The sequence below is a fragment of the Cuculus canorus genome, chromosome 1 (genome assembly GCF_017976375.1).
Source record: "Cuculus canorus isolate bCucCan1 chromosome 1, bCucCan1.pri, whole genome shotgun sequence".
Taxonomy (NCBI): Eukaryota; Metazoa; Chordata; class Aves; order Cuculiformes; family Cuculidae; genus Cuculus; species Cuculus canorus.
This window is the reverse complement of record NC_071401.1, coordinates 1,937,816-1,956,709: the sequence shown is the minus strand read 5'-3', so window position 1 is coordinate 1,956,709 and position 18,894 is coordinate 1,937,816. Positions and strand designations below refer to the sequence as shown.

Sequence of the window (18,894 nt, the reverse complement as noted above, 5' to 3'; positions counted from 1 at the left end):
CCCACCTCGCTACAACTTCCTTTCAGGCAGTTGTATAAGGTGCCCAAGTCTCCCCTCAGCGTCCTTTTCTCCAGGCTAAACAACACCAGTTCCCTCAGCCACTTCTCATAAGCCTTGTTCTCCAGCTCCTTCACCAGCTTCGTTGTCCTCCTCTAGACAAACTCCAGGACCTCAATGTCCTTCTTGTAGTGAGGGGCCCAAAACTGAACACAGGATTTGAGATGTAGCCTCACCAATGCCAAGCACAGGGGCAGAATCACTTCTCTAGTCCTGCTGGACACAGTTTCTGTTACAGGCCAAGATGCCATTGGCCTTCTTGGCCACTTGGGCCACTGCTGACACATGTTCAGCTGCTGTCAGTCAACACCCCTAGGTCCTTCTCTGACAGGCAGCTTTCCAGCCATTCTTCCCCAAGTTGGAGCTGCATGGGGCTGTTGTGTCCCAAAACAGGAATATGAGTTGCTGTAGTACCTAACTTTACCCATTTGTTCTACAAAGCAAGAACATCCTTCTTTCTCCTCAAAATCGCGTAAAGACGTGCATTTATGTATGTGATCTATTTCACAATCAACCAGTCACAATCATTAGTGGCCCACACCTTAACTTAAGGAAAGGGCCTTGGTTTTCGCACAACCAAAATGTTACACAATGCTGAACACAGCGTTCAGTTATGGAGAATTCATGGCCACCTTCCCATGTTCAGCAAGACCTCCCTTGCTGTAATGTCAAGAGGTAAACTATCAGCACAATATTAACAAATTAAACACTGCAGACACATGGGTGATAGCCAAGACACAGCTCTTATTTTCATTTTTCTAAACTAAGAAAAACTCATGTTAAGAAGCATGGCCAGCAGGCCATGGTGGAGGAGAGGATTCTCCTCCTCTGTTCCACTCTTGCGAGACCCCACTGGAGTACTGTGCCCAGTTATGGAATCCTCAGCCTAAGGAGAACAGGCCTCAAAGATGATCCAAAGGCTAGAGCACCTCTGCTATGAGGACAGGCTGAGAGAGTTGGGGTTGTTCAGCCTGGAGAAGAGGAGGCTCTGAAGAGACCTTAGAGCAGCCTTCCAGGACCTGAAGGGGGCTAAAAGAAAGATGGGGAGGGACTTTTTAAAAGGGCATGGAGTGATAGGAGGAGGGGAAATGGCTTTTAATTGGAAGGGGGAAGGTTTAGATTAGACCTTATGAAAAAATTCTTGACAATGAAGGTGGTGAGGCTTCAGGTTGCCCAGGGAAGTTGTGGCTGGCCCCTCCTTGAAGTCTTCAAGGCCAGGTTGGATGGGGCCTTGGGCAGCCTGATCTAGTAGGAGGTATCCTTGCCCATGGCAGGGGGGCTGGAATTGGATGATCTTTAAAATCCCTTCCAACCCAAATCATTCTATGATTCTGTGATTCTGTGATTCTATGATTCTATTTTACATCTGTTGGCTGCCAGTCAAAGGTGACTTGAAACTACTGAAACTATACTTGAAACTTTTTGATTACTTTTGATATCAACCACTGAGTACAAGTTTCATGTGATTTATGTTGCACTGTACTAAGCTGCAGCAATAACGCTTCATGCTCTGATTCCAAGAGAAGTGTCATAAACTAACTGGAGATAAAAGGAAGACCTATATGTAGAACAAAGAAGTTCCAAAGACCATTGGAGTAATAGTTGATTCAGGTCAAGATATTCTTGCACCATTCTGTCCAGCATTACGTTGCATAAAATATTCTGCCAAAACTGATGGAGCTGCCATATTTAGGAGTATAAAACTGAGATCCTAAAGATTTTCTAAAGTGATAGGACTCAAATAACATATTCAGAAGACTTTGATTGGTTACTTGTAGGCTTTAGACAATACTCAGTTTCAGTAGTTATATTTTAACTACAAAAAGTCCGTGTGTAAATCCAGCACGAATCAAAGGAAACTAAATGGCACAATCAGGTTTAACCTCAGCATAGAGGTCATTTTGAGTTACGATAAATGAAAGAACTACAGGGAGAAAACTATGGTACGCTTTTGGCTTAACCTTGCCTGACTCTCCCGGAAAAAGTTGGCTAAACTAACAGCAAAATTACTCCAGTGCACTTACAAATTCAAGGTTGGTCAAGGAGCTTGGTGAAGAAAGTTCAAAGAGTAGTGGGAAGTATTGTCTCTCAGATCTAACATTAAGTTGAGATGAGCTGGGTTCAATGACCGGGATGTCCATATGCCAATAACAATTTCTTAAATGACCCATTCCGGACTGGAAATTCATCTGTAGAAATTGTATCAGGATGACATAAGAAGGAATTTCTTCACTATGAGAGTGGTGAGGCACTGGAACAGGTTGGTAAGGAAAGTCATGGCTGCATCATCCCTGGAGGCATTCAAGGCCAGGCTGGAGGGGGCCTCGGGCAGCCTGATCTAGGGGCACGTGTCCCTGCCCATGGCAAAGGGGCTTGGAAACGGATGATCTTAAAGGTCCCTTCCAACCCAAACTATTCTAAGATTCTATGATTCTAAGAGTGACTGCTGAAACATAAATTGCAGAACTATATTACCACTCTAAGATTTATGCAACTTAATAGCTAAGTGGTTTCAGAAGCCGAATCCACTGAATCTCCCTCCATGTATGAGACCATTAGCATCCTAGTAAAGTGCAGAGACATATTTTGTACTTAAACTAAAAGCCAAATGAGCTGCACTAACATTTTTATAAAGTGAGTAATCACATCTACTTTTAAGCTAGGGTTTCTACGGCAATCTCATCCCTTTCAGCTACATTCATTTTCAGTCTGACATGAAATACTAGTGGGCTGCCTAAATAGTTAGCACTTAGTTTCTTCAACAGAGGACCAAATTTAAGCATCAGGAGGTTAGATAGATAGATAGATAGATAGATAGATAGATAGATAGATAGATAGATAGACAGACAGACAGAAAACTTTCAGGAATCTCTTTTCTATTCTAACAAAAGACTGAACTTAGCCCAGAAACTTTAAGGTGTAAGATACTCATCAATACAATTCACAACAAATTGGAAAGCCATCTGGTTCACGTTATCTTTATTTTAGCATTTTCCTTCTCCACTTCAAGCAATTAATTCCAAACAATGTTTTATTATAAGTTTGCTTTTCTGTTAAAACCAAGATAAATGCAAGTTTCTGTCTTCAGTACACTCTACAGATCTCAGTGCTCTTAATTACTGAGATTATTTCTTTCTCTTAGATTAAACAGTTTTCATGTTTTCCTGCCTCCTACTCATCCTTCATGCTACAGACAGATTATTCTCCTATTATGCTTATGCATGTGTTTCCATACCATGCTTACTCTGAAGAAGACAAGAAAGACAAAGGCTCTCTCAGTCAAAGAAATAGCAACTGATATCATGCCAAATCAAACCAATTAACTGCAAGTTTCTGGATTAAAATTAGACATGCAGAAGTAAACTGAATAGACCTATAAAAAGACAAAAGTCAAAATGATTTTAAATGGTCTAATGTTATTTTTTTTTCTTATGTTCTGAACTTCTTATTGGCACCAAGAGGATGTAAAACACCAAAGATTACCAGACACATCTGAGTTCCATTAGGACAATGCAAAAACACACGGAGTGCTTTGGCTCTACCATACCACTCTAAACACATTTTGTTCCTGAAAAAAAATCTCATTTATTTAATTTACATAGAGTTAGTTCTACACTGTCAACTTGTTAGAATTACGATGGAGAGAAAAACAGTTGTTGAAAAGAGACATTTAGAATCATAGAATCACAGAATAGTTTGGGTTGGAAGAGACTTTAAAGATCATCCAGTTCCAACCCCCCTGCTATGTGCGGGGACAACTCCCACTAGACCAGGCTGTCCAAGACCTCATCCAACCTCCAGGGATAGAGCAGCCACGACTTTCCTGGGCAACCTGTGCCAGTGCTTCACCACTCTCATTGTGAAGAAATTCCTCCTTATGTCTTGTCCAGATCTGTCCCTCTCCAGTTTATAGCCATTGCCTATAGTCCTATCACTACAAGCCTTCGTAAACAGTCCCTCCCCAGTTTTCTTGTTGCCCCTTTCAGGTACTGCAAGGTCAGTATAAGATCTCCTCAGAGCCTTCACTTCTCGAACCTGAACAACCCCAACTCTCCCAGCCTGTTGTCATGTGCTCTGATCATCCTTGTAGCCCTCCTCTGGACATGCTCCAGCAATTCCATCCCCTTTTAATGCTGAGGATTCCAGAACAGGACACAATATTCCAGATGAAGTGTCACAAGAGAGGAATAGAGGGGCAGAATCTCCTCCCTCGCCCTCCTGGTCACGCTTCTTTGATGCAGCCCAGGATATAGGCGACCTTCTGGGCTTCGAGGGCACATCACTGGTTTATGTTGGATGGGGCCTTGATCTAGTGGGAGGTGTCCCTGCCCATGGCAGGGGGGTTGGAACTGGCTGATATTTAAGGTCCCTTCCAACCCAAACTATTTTATGTTTCTATGATTGCATGAACATCCTAAAATGTCTGTTTTTTCAGCTAGGTGGAACTAATTATAAAAAACCACAACTTTTCTCTATGAATTTACCTTGTATCACCAGACTGCCACAGTTACATTTAGAGACAAACAGCACAGATACAGAAAACTGTTTTTTTCCAAGGTTGATATTTATTTCTGTCACATTTTAAATAAGAAAACAATAATCAAAAGACTGGGAAGAAAAGTGGCAGAAAGGAAAGAAAAGAAAGAGGGAGATGCAATGTCTTCCTGGTTTTATACCCACAGCAGTTAGGAAACAATGAGGCTGCAACCTAAGTATGTTCAATTGAGGAAAGTGGTACCTGACCACTTACAGTCTTGAAAATTCTCATCTCGAGCCCTTGTGTGTGAGGGAAAAGAAAGAGTGGAGCTCAATATGTACAATACTAGAATTATCACCATTTCCCACACATTGTATTATTGCTTGTCAGAAACAAAGAGGACTGGAAACATGATAAAAACAGACACAAGGCTTTGCGATTAAAGCCTCTGAAAATTGTCTACTGGGTTTTTTTTCTATACCATTCACTTTCCTGCACTGTAATTTTTCAAGCCCTTTCTGAAGACCAACCTTATAATTTAGAATGGGGAACAATTTCCTCAGTGATCAAGAAAAGAGGTTCTGATCAGTTTAGGCTTTAATGAGAAATTCCGACACTTCTCTACAATGACTATTTGACACATGAAATTAAGAGAAATTTTTTCTTACTGATAGTAAACGGGGCATCCATACTGAAAAGCTATAAAAGAAGATACATCACTTCTGTGAACTGATCTACAACTGTTGCAGAAAACTTTCACTGCTTTTTAAGGGGTGGAGAAACAGGACAGGCAGAGAGAGTCATCATACAGTCATCAAATCATAGAATGTTTGGGTTAGAATGGACCTTAAAGATAATCCAGTTCCAACCCCCCTGCCATAGGCAGGGACACCTCTCACTATATCTGGCTGCCCAAGGCCTCATCCAACCTGGCCTTCAACACCTGTGCCAGTGCCTCACCACCATCATCGTGAAGAAGTTCCTCCTTATGCCTAGTCTAAATCACGGCAGTGTACATCATTGTTCCATGAGAGGAAGGAAAGATTTACATATATGGGAACAGCAGACTTATGCTACCAAAAGCTGTAAGAGTACAATCAATTAGGAGAAATAGCAACGTTGCTCAAACTGAAAATGGTGGCATCAAGTTGAACAGCTGCCAAACGCATCGTTTCTGAAACCATTTTTCTAGTTAAATAGCCTAAAGCTATATTTCTAACATACATAAACTATTGTAATGACATGACTTTTAATGACAGTATGTTTGAGTATCTTACACGTACGTATCACACAAACACATTCTCATATATTTATATGGACTACAGCTTTGGCATATTGATGCTAATATGAAGCAACTGTCCCAAAATAATATGGGCAGGCCTCTCCGCTTTTTTTCTGTAAGATTTTCCCACATTTTTTCTTTCCTATCTTTTTGACCTCTCTTTTCATATCCCTATGTTGAAGTATAGTTGAAGACTATTTACAAGCTGATCTACCATCATCACCTCTCTTCACTCTCTGTTTCATTTTGGTTGCAAGATTTATCACTACTGTAGTACCTACTATAACTATGATGCTAAACTTAATGTGCTAGAAAAGCTAGTATATATTTGTATTATAAAGCTAACCTTCATTTGATAGAGGAGAAATGCTTACATCAGTGGACTAGCAAATCAAGACTTCATAGAGAATGTAACTTTGAATCTCCCATCTCTCTCTTCATTTCATCATCAAGACAAACAAAGTCTGCAGCCCTTTTGAAGCACACTGCGTTAACAGAAATTTTGGAAATTTCAATTAAGGATCTGCTGATAAAAGTCAGGTTCTGAATGTAATGAATACATAGTAGTAGTGGTCAATTAACGAAACCTCAACTTCTGCTTTGGAGATTCTGTTTCCATTTCTGACATGTTTCCCTTGCTCAATCTTCAAAAATGATTTTACCTTTCAGGAATTGCTTCTCTCTCTATCCATCATGATCTGCATGCAGATACGGTGGGACATACTTTCATTCAGATCCCTTCCTAGAGAGATTCAGGTGGTTTGCTACTTTAAGATCCTTTTTCTATATAGGTTGAATAGAAAGTTGCCCAGTATTTGTCTTCATATGATGTCCTATCACTCATAAAGCTTGCAAAAACATAAGTTTAAGTTTCAGAGGTCAAGCTCCTTCTCAGGATGGCACCAAACACCGCAGAATTACAACCTAACAAATCCACCTTCACGCTGGGCTGAAAGCCCATGCTTGCTGTAGCTCTCAGAGACTCCAAATAGGAGGGATTTCCCCAAATTTTAGTCATTTACATTATCTTTTAATCCGGGACTACATACTGCTTAATACGTTAACCAGAATCATAGAACCATAGAATAGTTTACGTTGAAAGTGACTTTAAAGATCATCCAGTTCCAACCACCCTGATGTGAGCAGGGACAAATCCCACTAGACCAGGCAGCCCAAGGCCCCATCCAACCTGGCCGTGAACACCTCCAGTGACAGGGCAGCCACAGCTTCCCCGAGCAACCTGCACCAGAGCCTCATCACTCTCATCATGAAGAAATTCCTCCTTATGTCTAGTCTAAATCTGCCCCTCTCCAGCTTACAGCCATTGCCTCTAGTCCTATCACTGCAAGTAAACAGTCCCTCCCTAACTTTCTTGAAGGCCCCCTTCGGGTACCGGAAGGTCACACTATAAGGTCTCCTCGGAGCCTTCTCTTCTCCAGGCTGAAAAACCTCAACTCTCTCAGCCTGTCCTCATATGGGAGGTGCTCCAGCCCTCTGATCATCCTTGTAGCCCTTCTTGGACCCATTCCAACAGTTCCATCTCCTTCTCCTCTTGAGGATTGCAGAACTGGACACAAGACTCCAGATGAGTTCCCAAGAGAGAGGAATAGAGGGGCAGAATCCCCTCCCTCAACCAACTATTTCTCACTTTGTACAGCATCAAGCCTAACAATAACCACTATCGACAATACCATTTTGACTCTTTAAGGTACTTTTTTTACTAAAACGAGAATGTTTTCTGATACTGCAATAGTTTAAACAAACAGTATAAGAATAGGGGTATCTGGTGATCTTAACAGCCACTGTTTATTAAGATGATTTGATCTTCTACATAAGGACACAATATTAAACAATGTAAAGAGGAGCAGAAAAGACTAACAAAAAAACAGTTGGGCATGAACCACCATAATTTCAAAAGGGCTGAAAATATGACAAATTCAGTTATTGATGTTACCAGAATGATAAGATCTCATTAAAATTTGACTAAGCCAGAAATAATGAATTTATAACAGAGGCCAAATCCTGCCTTCCTGATTCATCTATGAGTTTGATGCATTAGAAATTTACCCCTAGTTCAACTCAATCAACCAAGAAAGATCTGGCCCACTCAACTACTCCACTTAGGAGCAGAAAGAAATCTTTGGCTCAAACTCTCTTGCAACCATGCAAGATACGATCTAGTTTATGTATCCAAAGAAAAGCTTTATTGATAAAGCAGCTTTACGCAAATGCTCAGCTAAAAATTACTTCTAAAGAGTTGGCACTGCAGTGTTCAGACATCTATTTAAAAATACTATTTGTTCTTTTTGGATGCTTATCAGATATCTTATCAGATAAAGCTTTGTTCATGTGAATCTAATTATTCAGGTTTTTGCTCAGTTACTTCCTGTTGGAGCTTCTTGCAAACCGACTTCAAACTGTTTCGTTTTCTGAATAAACTGAGTGAATCCAAACAACTTTTGCTAGAAAAGGAATAAATTAGTGATCGAGAATTCAGAATCCTTTCGGTCTTCAAAGCCTCCTATGTATTTAAAACATGGAATTTAACTCCTCCTCTCCCCCTGCTTTGAAGTAGGTCATTTTTAGTCAAGCCACTTAGCCTCAGGTTTCTTCACAGAGACAGCATTACACTATTCTTTATAATTACAGAATCATAAAATAGTTTGGGTTGGAAGGGACCTTAAATATCATCCAGTTTCAACACCCCTGCCATGGGCAGGGACTCCTCCCACTAGATCAGGATGCCCAAGGCCCCATCCAACCTGGCTGTGAACACCTCCAGGGATGGGGCAGCCACAGCTTCCCCGAGCAACCTACACCAGTGCCTCACCACTCTCATCATGAAGAAATTCCTCCTTATGTCTAGTCTAAATCTGCCCCTCTCCAGTTTAAACCCATTGCCCCTGGTCCTATCACTACAGGTCTTTGTGAACAGTCCCTCCTCAGCTTTCTTGGAGGTCCCCTTCAGGTACAGGAAGGTCATTATAAGATTTCTAAGATCTCCTGGGACCCTTCTCTTTTCCAGGCTGAACAACCCCAACTCACTCAGCCTGTCTCCGTATGGGACGTTCTCCAGCCCTCTGATCATATTTGTAGTCCTCCTCTGGATCCATTCCAACAGCTCCATATCCTTCTTCTGTTAAAGATCCCAGAACTGGACACAATACTTCAGATGAGGTCTCACAAGAGAGGAACAGAGGGGCAGAATCCCCTCCCTTGCCCTGCTGGCCATGCTTCCTTTGATGTAGCTCAGGATACAGTTGGCCTTCTGGGCTTTGAGCATACAATCCATTTGGTCTTTCTATTTACAGGCCCTAAAACTAGGAATAGCATTCTATTCAAGTATTAGCCAGATTGGAAGATAGAAAAGTTGTGAGAAATATCCATGGGAAAATGATATGATAAAACTCAAACCACTCATTTCACGTAATTTTAATTACAATTGATCTTTTGACAGTTACTCACTACACTCATTATAAACTCAGCCAACTTAAAAGAAGATCATTACTGCCAAATAGGCTTCTCTCTTTTCAGTGACACTTACTAGGAAAGACTGAATAAAGAAAGGCAAATTATCCTAATCAGGAATATGAATAGAATCTGAATTAATAAATTCTGAGATAGTCTCAAAATTTCCTGGAAAAAAACAGAAACTTCCATTTACATCAAACATTTAAGGCGTATTCAGCCTTAGACACATTGCATTTAGGTGTCTACATACAGCTCTACATACTTCAGGTCTTACTATTAAAGGGGAGGTAGTCAGCACAATTTATTAAGCCACAAATGTGGTTAAATTCACCTCAAAGCGTGTATCTAAGTGTAACTGTATGCAGAACGGAGTAGGGACTCAATCTCCTTTGACTGCAAATGGGAGCCAAGAAAACCAGCTCATGTAGAAACACACACAAAGACCTAACTTTAGGTGCTGGCTGTTGAATCTATCCTCAGTTTCAAAGCAGTCAAAACTTTTTTTTCCATTTTCTGTAATAATATGATCTAAAGTAAATTTAAAAATGAAAATATCAGTTACGCATAGCGATATTTAATCAAAATCACCATACTACACAAAAGAAGTCTAATTTTACTCAGTTTTTCCTGAAGACAAAATGCTTCAACAAAGGAAAAAAAAAAAAAAAGAAAAGGCCTACTCTAGTCCATAGAAGACGGAAACATATAAGTTTCCTTCCTTTTTCTCCTTCAAGGGAAAAATACTCTGATCTTGTTAAGACAGTGTACGTGTATGCCACAATTAAATCCTCATGAACAGTTACTTAATAATAAATAATTTCAGAGCTCACTGAATAGTTAGGACACAAATATGTAATATTTGATGAAGGACCTTAACAGCAAAGAGACACTGAAATAAGAAAAATATTAATACTAAACATAAAGTTGTTTTCCTACCTGTGTGCAGAGAAATTACTGAGGTATAGGGTGTATTTTTCTTCAGCAGAAAGCCCATCCATCATCAAGTAAAAAACGTGAAAATTACTCTGGTTGAGAGGCTGCATAATGACACGAGATTTCTCCAACATGTAGGTATAAAGCCTAGCTGATTGAGAAACAAACAAATAAATTCATCATTACACTGATTGCTTCAAACATATATTTAAACCATTCAGCATTGCAACAGTGAAGAATAAACAATGTTTCATATAAAATAGTCCGAGTTGAGCGTGTGAAAAATAATAACATGGTTTTCTATGGAAATCATATATAATCTGATCATATATATATATATATGATCGAAGGGCTGGAGCACCTCCCATAGGAGGACAGGCTGAGAGAGTTGCGGTTGTTCAGTCTCGAGAAGAGAAGGCTCTGAGGAGACCTTAGAGAGACCTTTCAATACCTAAAGGTGGCCTCCAAGAAAGCTGGAGAGGGACTGTTTAGAAAGGCTTGTAGTGATAGGACGAGGGACAATGGCTGTAAACTGGAGAGGGGCAGATTTAGGCTGGACATAAGGAGGAATTTCTTCATGATGACAGTGGTGAGGCACTGGAACAGGTTGCCCAGGGAAGCTGTGGTTGCCCCATGCCTGGAGATGTTCAAGGCTAGGTTGGATGGGGCCTTGGACAGCCTGATCTAGTGGGAGGTGTTCCTGACCATGGCAGGGGGGTTGGAACTGGTTGATCTTTAAGGTCCCTTTCAACCTAAACTATTCTATGATTCTATGATTCATTAAAGCTCTGATTCAATTAAAATTAGTGGAACAAATGGTCCTACCTTACTTATTTTATTACATCCTGATCTACAGGGATGTCCCTGCCCATTGTAGGGGGGTTGAAAATAAATGATCTTTAAGGTCTCTTCCAAACCAAACTATTCTAGGATTTTATGATTTACTGTCTTACATTATCTTTAAAATTAAGTAAGCAATTGTAAAGATAATGATGTTGATTTTTACTCTGTTTTACTTCTTTGAGGAGCCAGTTCTCATATGTGGTAAGACTTTCTAAGAGACAAGCTCTTAGTCATCTCGGTGAAGTGTAGCCATCAGAACTTTGGCATCTGTTCTAGGCTCTTAATGGAGAGAGAAAGATGCAAGAAAGATTCAAAGACTTTGTTAAAAATAGCCTTGGAACTATTTGCTGTCTCTCTGTTGGTAACCAAGAACACTAACAGTTTAGATTAACCACCTAACTTCTAGATGGCTACTTCTATATGGCTACAGAGAGACAAATCCTCTGCAGAACTGGTCATCAACAAGCTCACTAACCTATGCTTAGGGAACCATGGACATTTCAGAAGGTCTATGATGAGTTGGCCAAACAAGAAGCCATGTCAATCAGCACCTCTGGGAAGAAGGTGAAGGAAGATGAACCTGACCATGAGTTGCCTACAGGAATGTTGATTACAGGATCATACACCTGCTCCACTAGATTACAGGCATTTTAGAGGTACACATGAAAAGACAGATGGGGATTCACTGTTTTGGGCCGATTCCTTGCAGCTCTCCACTGACTGTACACCACCACGCAATTCCAGATGAAGTAAGCTAAAGAGAACATGAGAATCCCTATCTGTAGCTAGAGGTCAAGGCTCTCCTTGTAACCAGGGATCTGATTCCCATTCCCACTTAGCCCACTGCTTCTATGCTTTATCTCATCACTGGTTAATGTAGAATACTAGCTGTGATGCAAAGCCCAGAAGCAACCTTTCGCACATGACTGAGCACCCACACCACCAGGATGCAGGACGTTCTGCTGCAGATTTATCCTTTTTAATCTCTGCAATACGGCAGAGCTTTCACAGAGTCTTAGCAAGAGTCTTTTCACAGAGTCTTTGTACCCTGTGAAAAAGACTGTTGAATTTAGAGGATAAGGTGCCCTTCTCAGTATAGGAGGAGCTATATTCTTGAAATGCTGTGAACAGGGGATGATACTAAATCATAGCTACCCATACTGGAAATCCTCAACATAAGAAGGATATGGAACTGTCGGAACGGGTCCAGAAGAGGTTCATGAAGATGATAAGAGAACTGGAGCCCTCTGCTATGAGGACAGGCTGAGAGAGTTGGGCTTGTTCAGCTTGGAGAAGAGAAGGCTCCAGCAATAACTTACAGCAGCCCTCCACTACCTGAAGGGGGCCTACAGGAAAGCTGGTGAAGGACTTTTTACGAGGACATGGACTGATAGGATGATGGGGAATGGCTTTAAATTGGAAGAAGGAATATTTAGATTAGACATTAGGAAGAAATTCTTCACAATGAAGGTGGTGAGGTGCAGGTTGCCCAGGGAAGTTGTGTCTGCCCCCTCTCTGGAAGTGTTGGATGGCCAAGTCTCTGGAAGGCCAAGTTGGATGAGGCCTTGAACAGCCTCTTCTAGTGGGAGGTGTCCCTGCCCATAGCAGCGGGGTTGGAACTGGATAACCTTTAAGATCCCTTCCAACCCTCAACCTGCTGGAGACATAATCTGCCCTATTTAATCATCATACAAAAAGCAGAATTCCTGCTACTATGGAACCTATATTATGAGAAATAGTGTACCAGCCATCTAGCCCTCTGCTGCTACACTACAGCAAAAAGAATTGTGTTGGAAATAAAAGGGCACGCTTGGGAGATCATTAACTTGGTTGCAGGATATGTTTCTGACTCCAATAACTTCACAGCACACTGCAAATTGAAACAATGCAGTCTTAACCTATCATGGCAGGTCTGGCCTAGACACACACTTTCATTAGAATCAATCATTACTTGGTTGCTATTCCTACAGTGTAAAACAAAATAAACAAATCTCAGGGATGATTCCCATCTTTTATTGTGCTTGTAACTTATTTCTCAGTAAAACTACCCCTACCATCAATTTCAAAAGAGGCTATTACTGATCTTTAATCACTTTCTACTGTGTGCAATGGTTTCAGTAAGGCTGTTCTAATTATCACACAGGTGATTTTAATATTCATTGATTAATAAAAGCAAGAAAAATGTTACTGGAGGTCAACTATTTGATTAATTAATACATTTAACTTTAATGATAAGCAACACTGCTTATTTAGATGACACAAATTAATTCAGGCTTTTTCAGGTGCTTCAAGTCGCCCAATTTAATAAGGCAAAAGACAGTTCATCTCAGCCTCTCCAGGAACAGGAATAGTTGTTAATGAAAGTCAAGCTGCTGATCAGCAGGAATCAAACACATCAACATGTTAATAAAGTAACTCGGAAAGAAACCTATTCCAGTAAATTCAGAGAATCATAGAATTGCTTGGTTGGAAAAGACCTTTGAAATCATTGAGTCCAACCATACCTGTCCACTACTAAAACAGATCCCTAAGCCCTCATCTACCCATCTTATAAACACCTCCAGGGATGGGGACTCCACCACCTCCCTGGGCAGCCTCTGCCAGTGCCTGAGAATCCTTTCAGTGCAGATTTTTTTCTTGATGTGCAATATGAACCTGGTGCAACTTGAGGCCATTTCCTCTCATCCTATTGCCTATCACCTGGGAGAAGAGACCAATACTCACCTTGCTACAACCTCCTTTCAAGCAGTTGTAGACAGTGATAAAGTCTTCCCTCAGCCTCTTTTCCTCCAGGCTAAACACCACCAGTTCCCTCAGCCGCCTCTCATAACCCTTGTTCCCCAGCCCCTTCACCAACTTCATTGCCCTTCTCTGTACACACTCCAGGACCTCAGTGTATTCCTTAGTGTGGGGCCTAAAACCGAACACAGTATTTGAGGTGTGGCCTCACCAATGCCAAGAACAGGTGAAATATGCTCTTCTACAAAGCGAAATATGTTTGTCAATCTATCTGTGAAATATAAGGGAAAAAAAATAAGAGTTGCAGAGCAAAGTGCCATTTTTATGCAATGTTAGCTATTCCTACAGGCTGAAGGAAATTTATTCTTCACTTAACAGATCATTCAATCTACTGAGCAGCTACAAATTCAGCAAGCGGACTCTGTATGGAAAGCGTGGCCAGGGAAATCTTTCTTTAAGTGATGCGTTCTTTGAAACAACATTGCTCTTTCTCAAAAACCTTGCTGTCCTAAGCACTGCCATTCCTAAAGGCAAAACAACACTTGAAAGTTTGGAGATGAAACATGGTGCAAAACAGGTACAGAGAAGGGTGATGAAGCTGGTGAAGGGGCTGGAGAAGTCCTATGAGGAGCAGCTGAGAGAACTGGGGTTGTTTTGCCTGGAGAAAAGGAAGCTGACTGAAGGTTTTATCACTGTCTACAACTGCCTGAAAAGAGGTTGTAGCAGGTGGGTGTTGGTGTCTTCTCCCAAGTGACAGGTGGTAGGATGAGAGGGAATGGCCTCAAGTTGCACCAGGGCAGGTTCAGATTAGACATCAGAAAAAATTTCTTCACCAAAAGGGTTCTCAGGCACTGGCAGAGGCTGCCCAGGGAGGTTGTTGAGTCCCCATCCCTGGAGGTATTTAAAAGACAGGTAGATTAAGTGCTTAGGGACCTAGTTTAGTAGTGGATAGGTGTGGTTGGATTCAGTGACCTCAAAGGTCTTTTCCAACCAAGTGATTCTATGAATTTATTTTAGAAACTTACTGAGATCACTTGCTTGTAGTTTATTCTCTACTTGTTCTGATGTAAGACTTATTACTAGTCTTTCTTATCCAGTCACAAAGAACAATGAATTTACCTGGGCTATACCTTCTCCACTTGTTTGATTAGACTAAAGCAGTGAAAGGTACCTGACCATAAAGACACCTGTCACAGAAAACCTCCCTTGTGAACTCAACACTGCAGCACATCTAATCAGAAACTGTTATCAGAGGAGACACTTAGAACCTCTACGTACATACGTACTAGCTTAGAGTAGAACCACACTCAAAAGCTCCATCCTTGCTTTCAAAACTTTGTGGCAAAGATCTTGTTTATGAGAAAGATTGAAGCAAGCCTGGAGATGAAAACCATGGCCAATGTTTCTGTTATGTAGGTCTATCAAACTTCCTGGTATAAGAATCAAACTTCGGTGACAAAAGTCAGGCTGCTTCCAGGGTCTAGGCACGAAAGAACTTCAGGGTGAACAAAATGTTGTCACAAACATCACCGATTTCCACTCAAAATGCAAAGAATGTTACCTCGAGCTTGCCCTCTATAATAATAAGATAAGATGTACAGATGAAATTTGCATGCCCATTCCTTAGTTAATTGTTCTGGATATCCGTTAAGGAGTTTAAACAACCTAAAGCCTTTGAAGGAAGCAGTCTAGCATCACATGGATCCTTGATTACAAATCAGATGCTCTCTTATTGAGAGCCGCCCTGCAGAGAAGGACTTTGGGTGCTGATTGATGAGAACCTCGACATGAGCCAGCAGTGTGCACTCAAAGCCCAGAAGGCCAACTGCATCCTAGGCTGCATCAAAAGAAGGGTGGCCAGCAGGGCGAGGAAGGGGATTCTGCCCTTCTATTCCTCTCTTGTGAGACGTCAGCTGGAGTACTGTGTCCAGTTCTGGAATCTTTAACAAAAGAAAGATATGGAACTGTTGGAATAGGTCCAGAGGAGGGCTGCAAAGATGACCTGAGGGTTGGAGCACCTCCCGTACGAGCACAGGTTGAGAAAGTTGGGGTTGTTCAGCCTGGAGAAGAGAAGGCTCCGAAGAGACCTTATAGCTTCCTTCCAGTACCTGAAGGGGCCACAAGAAAGCTGGGGAGGGACTGTTTACAAAGGCTTGTAGTGATAAGACAAGGAGGAACGAGTATAAACTGGAGAGGAGCAGATTTAGACTGGACATTAGGAGGAATTTCTTGACGATGAGAGTGGTGAGGCACTTGCCCAAGGAAGTTGTGGATATCCCATCCCTAGTGGTGTTGAAGGTCAGAGTGGATGGGGCCTTGGGCAGCCTGATCTAGTGGGAGGTGTCCCTGCCCATGGCAGGGGGTTTGGACCTGGATGATCTTTAAGGTCCCTTCCAACCCAAACTATTCTATCATTCTATCCATTTAGCCCAGTTTGTCTAAATGAGTTATGAAGTCCTATCTCAGCAGAATCAGGTCCTCTGCATATTTACACTCTTCATTCACGTTCAAACAGTGCAAGCAAACACTGCTCTAAACGATCTTGCAAATAGATACTGAGAATCACTGGGTGAGATTTAAACCTGCCAAAGACAACACAGCTGATTCTTTTCTCTTTTATGGCAGTGTAAATCTGGGACAATTTCACTCAGAATTGATGCTTAGCAATGGCCTAGAAAAGACAGCATCTACAATGCAATTCGAACAGCATGAATCACCGCAACTTATAAAACCATAAACTTTTAATGCTGTACTACTGCTTCTCACCCTTTACTGTAAATTACGGAACATTTGACTAGCTAAGATCTGGTAAGAGTAATTGATTCAGTTCCTAAATATCTGAGGAGTGGTAGGACAGATAATTAATTTGTGTATTAAACTTGCACTGAAAGCAGACACAAATCTCACACTGTCTTACCTCTAACGAGAGTAAACATTAGTATGATTCCTAGCTCCTTTAGAAGAAGCTCAAAGCAGCAATAAATTACTTTTATTTTCAGTATTACAGAGGATGCTTGCAATTTGTTTACGCTAAATAGAAGGGTTCATCACTTATTTAAGGGACACTTCAAATACCCAATACAGTGTTAGATACAAAGGCAAAAATTAATCTCGTTGTTACTTTTATTTCACTGTAAAGCAACAGATTTGTCTCACTTCGCTAATCTCAGGTGCAAAGGGAAATGCGATTTCCTGGGAAATTTAAAAGGAATCAGTGGCATCAACCTTTTTTTCTCACGGTCTTTCTCTGCCACCTTGTGGTTGTACAGAACAGGGTTCTCCCTCTTAATACTGCACACTAGTGTTGACAAGCTATTAATTCAAGCACTATCAAACATCTTCCTCTGACTATCTCTAAACCCCCTCACCTCTTTCAAGTACTTTAAGGCCATTGATGCCTAACTCTATGTATGGCACACTGGGATCCCTGATCTATTCCTCTCCTGTGAGACCTCATCTGGATTATAGTGTCCAGTTCTGGAATCCTCAACGTAAGAAGGATATGGAGCTGTTGGAACGGGTGCAGAGGAGGGCTACAAAGATAATCAGAGGAGCACCTCCCATGTGAGGACAGGCTGAGAGAGTTAGGGTTGTTCAGCCTGGAGAAGAGAAGGCTCCAAGCAGACGTTATAGCAACCTTCCAGTACCTGAAGGGGGCCTACAAGAAAGCTGGGGAGGGACTGTTCACAAGGGCTCGTAGTGATAGGATGAGGGACAATGGGTATAAACTGGAGGGGGGCAGATTTAGACTAGACGTAAGGAGGAATTTCTTCACAATGAGAGTGGTGAGGCACTGGCACAGGTTGCCCAGAGAGGTTGTGGCTGCCCCACCCCTGGTCATGTTCAAGGCGAGGTTGGATGGGCCTTGGGCAGTCTGATTTAGTGGGACGTGTCCCTTTCCATGGCAGGGGCGTTGGAACTGGATGATCTTTAAGGTCCCTTCCAACCCAAACTATGATTCTATGGTCTACTTTGTCTGTAAGCTCTATCAAAATAAAAGCATTGGACAGATTAAATAATACTTACCTGCCACTAATGTTTTTGTCTTCTCACAAAACTGTAACTCAAAATATTTTATAAAACAGCTGGAGAAATAATTCAAGGGTGTCTTAGCATGTCCAAAGGCCTCCAAGATACAGTTTACCTGCAAGACAACCGTAGGGAAGTAATAAGATAAAAAATAAACAGAAAGATATTGAAGTAAACATGATTGAGATTGGTTTGTGATGAATAACTTGGCAGGGGGGAAAGGCTATTTTTCAGCTTGGAATTTATTGAATGCTAAGGTTTTTCTCCATCCCTGGAGGTGTTCAAGGCCAGACTGATGGGGCCTTGGGCAGCCTGATCTAATGGAAGTGTCCCTGCCCATGGCAGGAGGTTGGAACTGGATGATGTTTAAGGTCCCTTCATACCCAAACTATTCTATGATTCTATGATGCTATGATAAATAGAAGTTAAAGCAAGATAGTTCAAAAGGAAAAACAAAAAAGGTGCTGTCAGAAAAGTGGAAGCTGTAAAGGGAAGAGGAAAGACAACAGCTCACATATGAGCCTTGTCCTTGCAGGTGGTTTGGAAATAAGTGACTGCAGTCATTTCTCAGAGCTGGCATGCTTAGCAAAAAGATTAATATCTTTGAAGGCAGTTATGTTTTTAATGTTACAGTCAGTCAATATTATTAACCAAACAAAGGAATTTACACACTTTAGACGATGTCAGAAATGGCAAATTTTTGGTTTCAAATAGAATTACTTTAGGATTTTACTAGTGAAAAATTGAGGAAAAAAATCGATTCTGACCTTTTTATATGGCATCTCTCACCAACACATTTAATAGAATCATAGCATCATAAAATGGTTTGGGTTGGAAGGGACCTTAAAGATCATACAGTTCCAACACCCCTGCCATGGGCAGGGACACCTCCCACCAGATCACGCTGCTCAACACCCCATTCAACCAGACTTTCAACACCTCCAGGAAGGGGGCATCCACAGTTTTCCTGGGAAACCTGTGCCAGCATCTCACCACCCTCACCATCCAGAATTTCTTCCTAATGTCTAGTCTAAATCTTCCCACTTCCAATGTAAAGCCATTC

At 41.4% G+C, this 18,894-nt stretch overlaps 1 protein-coding gene across 3 annotated transcripts in view; it reads right to left on the bottom strand.

Annotated features, from left to right (window-relative positions):
• MYO16 (myosin XVI) overlaps positions 1-18,894 on the bottom strand; it is a 394,275-nt gene that overhangs the window by 154,575 nt on the left and 220,806 nt on the right. For all 3 annotated transcript variants that reach the window (XM_054050575.1, XM_054050567.1, XM_009560753.2), the window contains exons 15-16: positions 17,829-17,946; positions 10,224-10,371 (exon numbers count right to left, since the gene is read on the bottom strand). In XM_054050575.1, the coding sequence (XP_053906550.1) occupies positions 10,224-10,371; positions 17,829-17,946 (266 nt within the window). The remainder of the gene's footprint in view (positions 1-10,223; positions 10,372-17,828; positions 17,947-18,894) is intronic.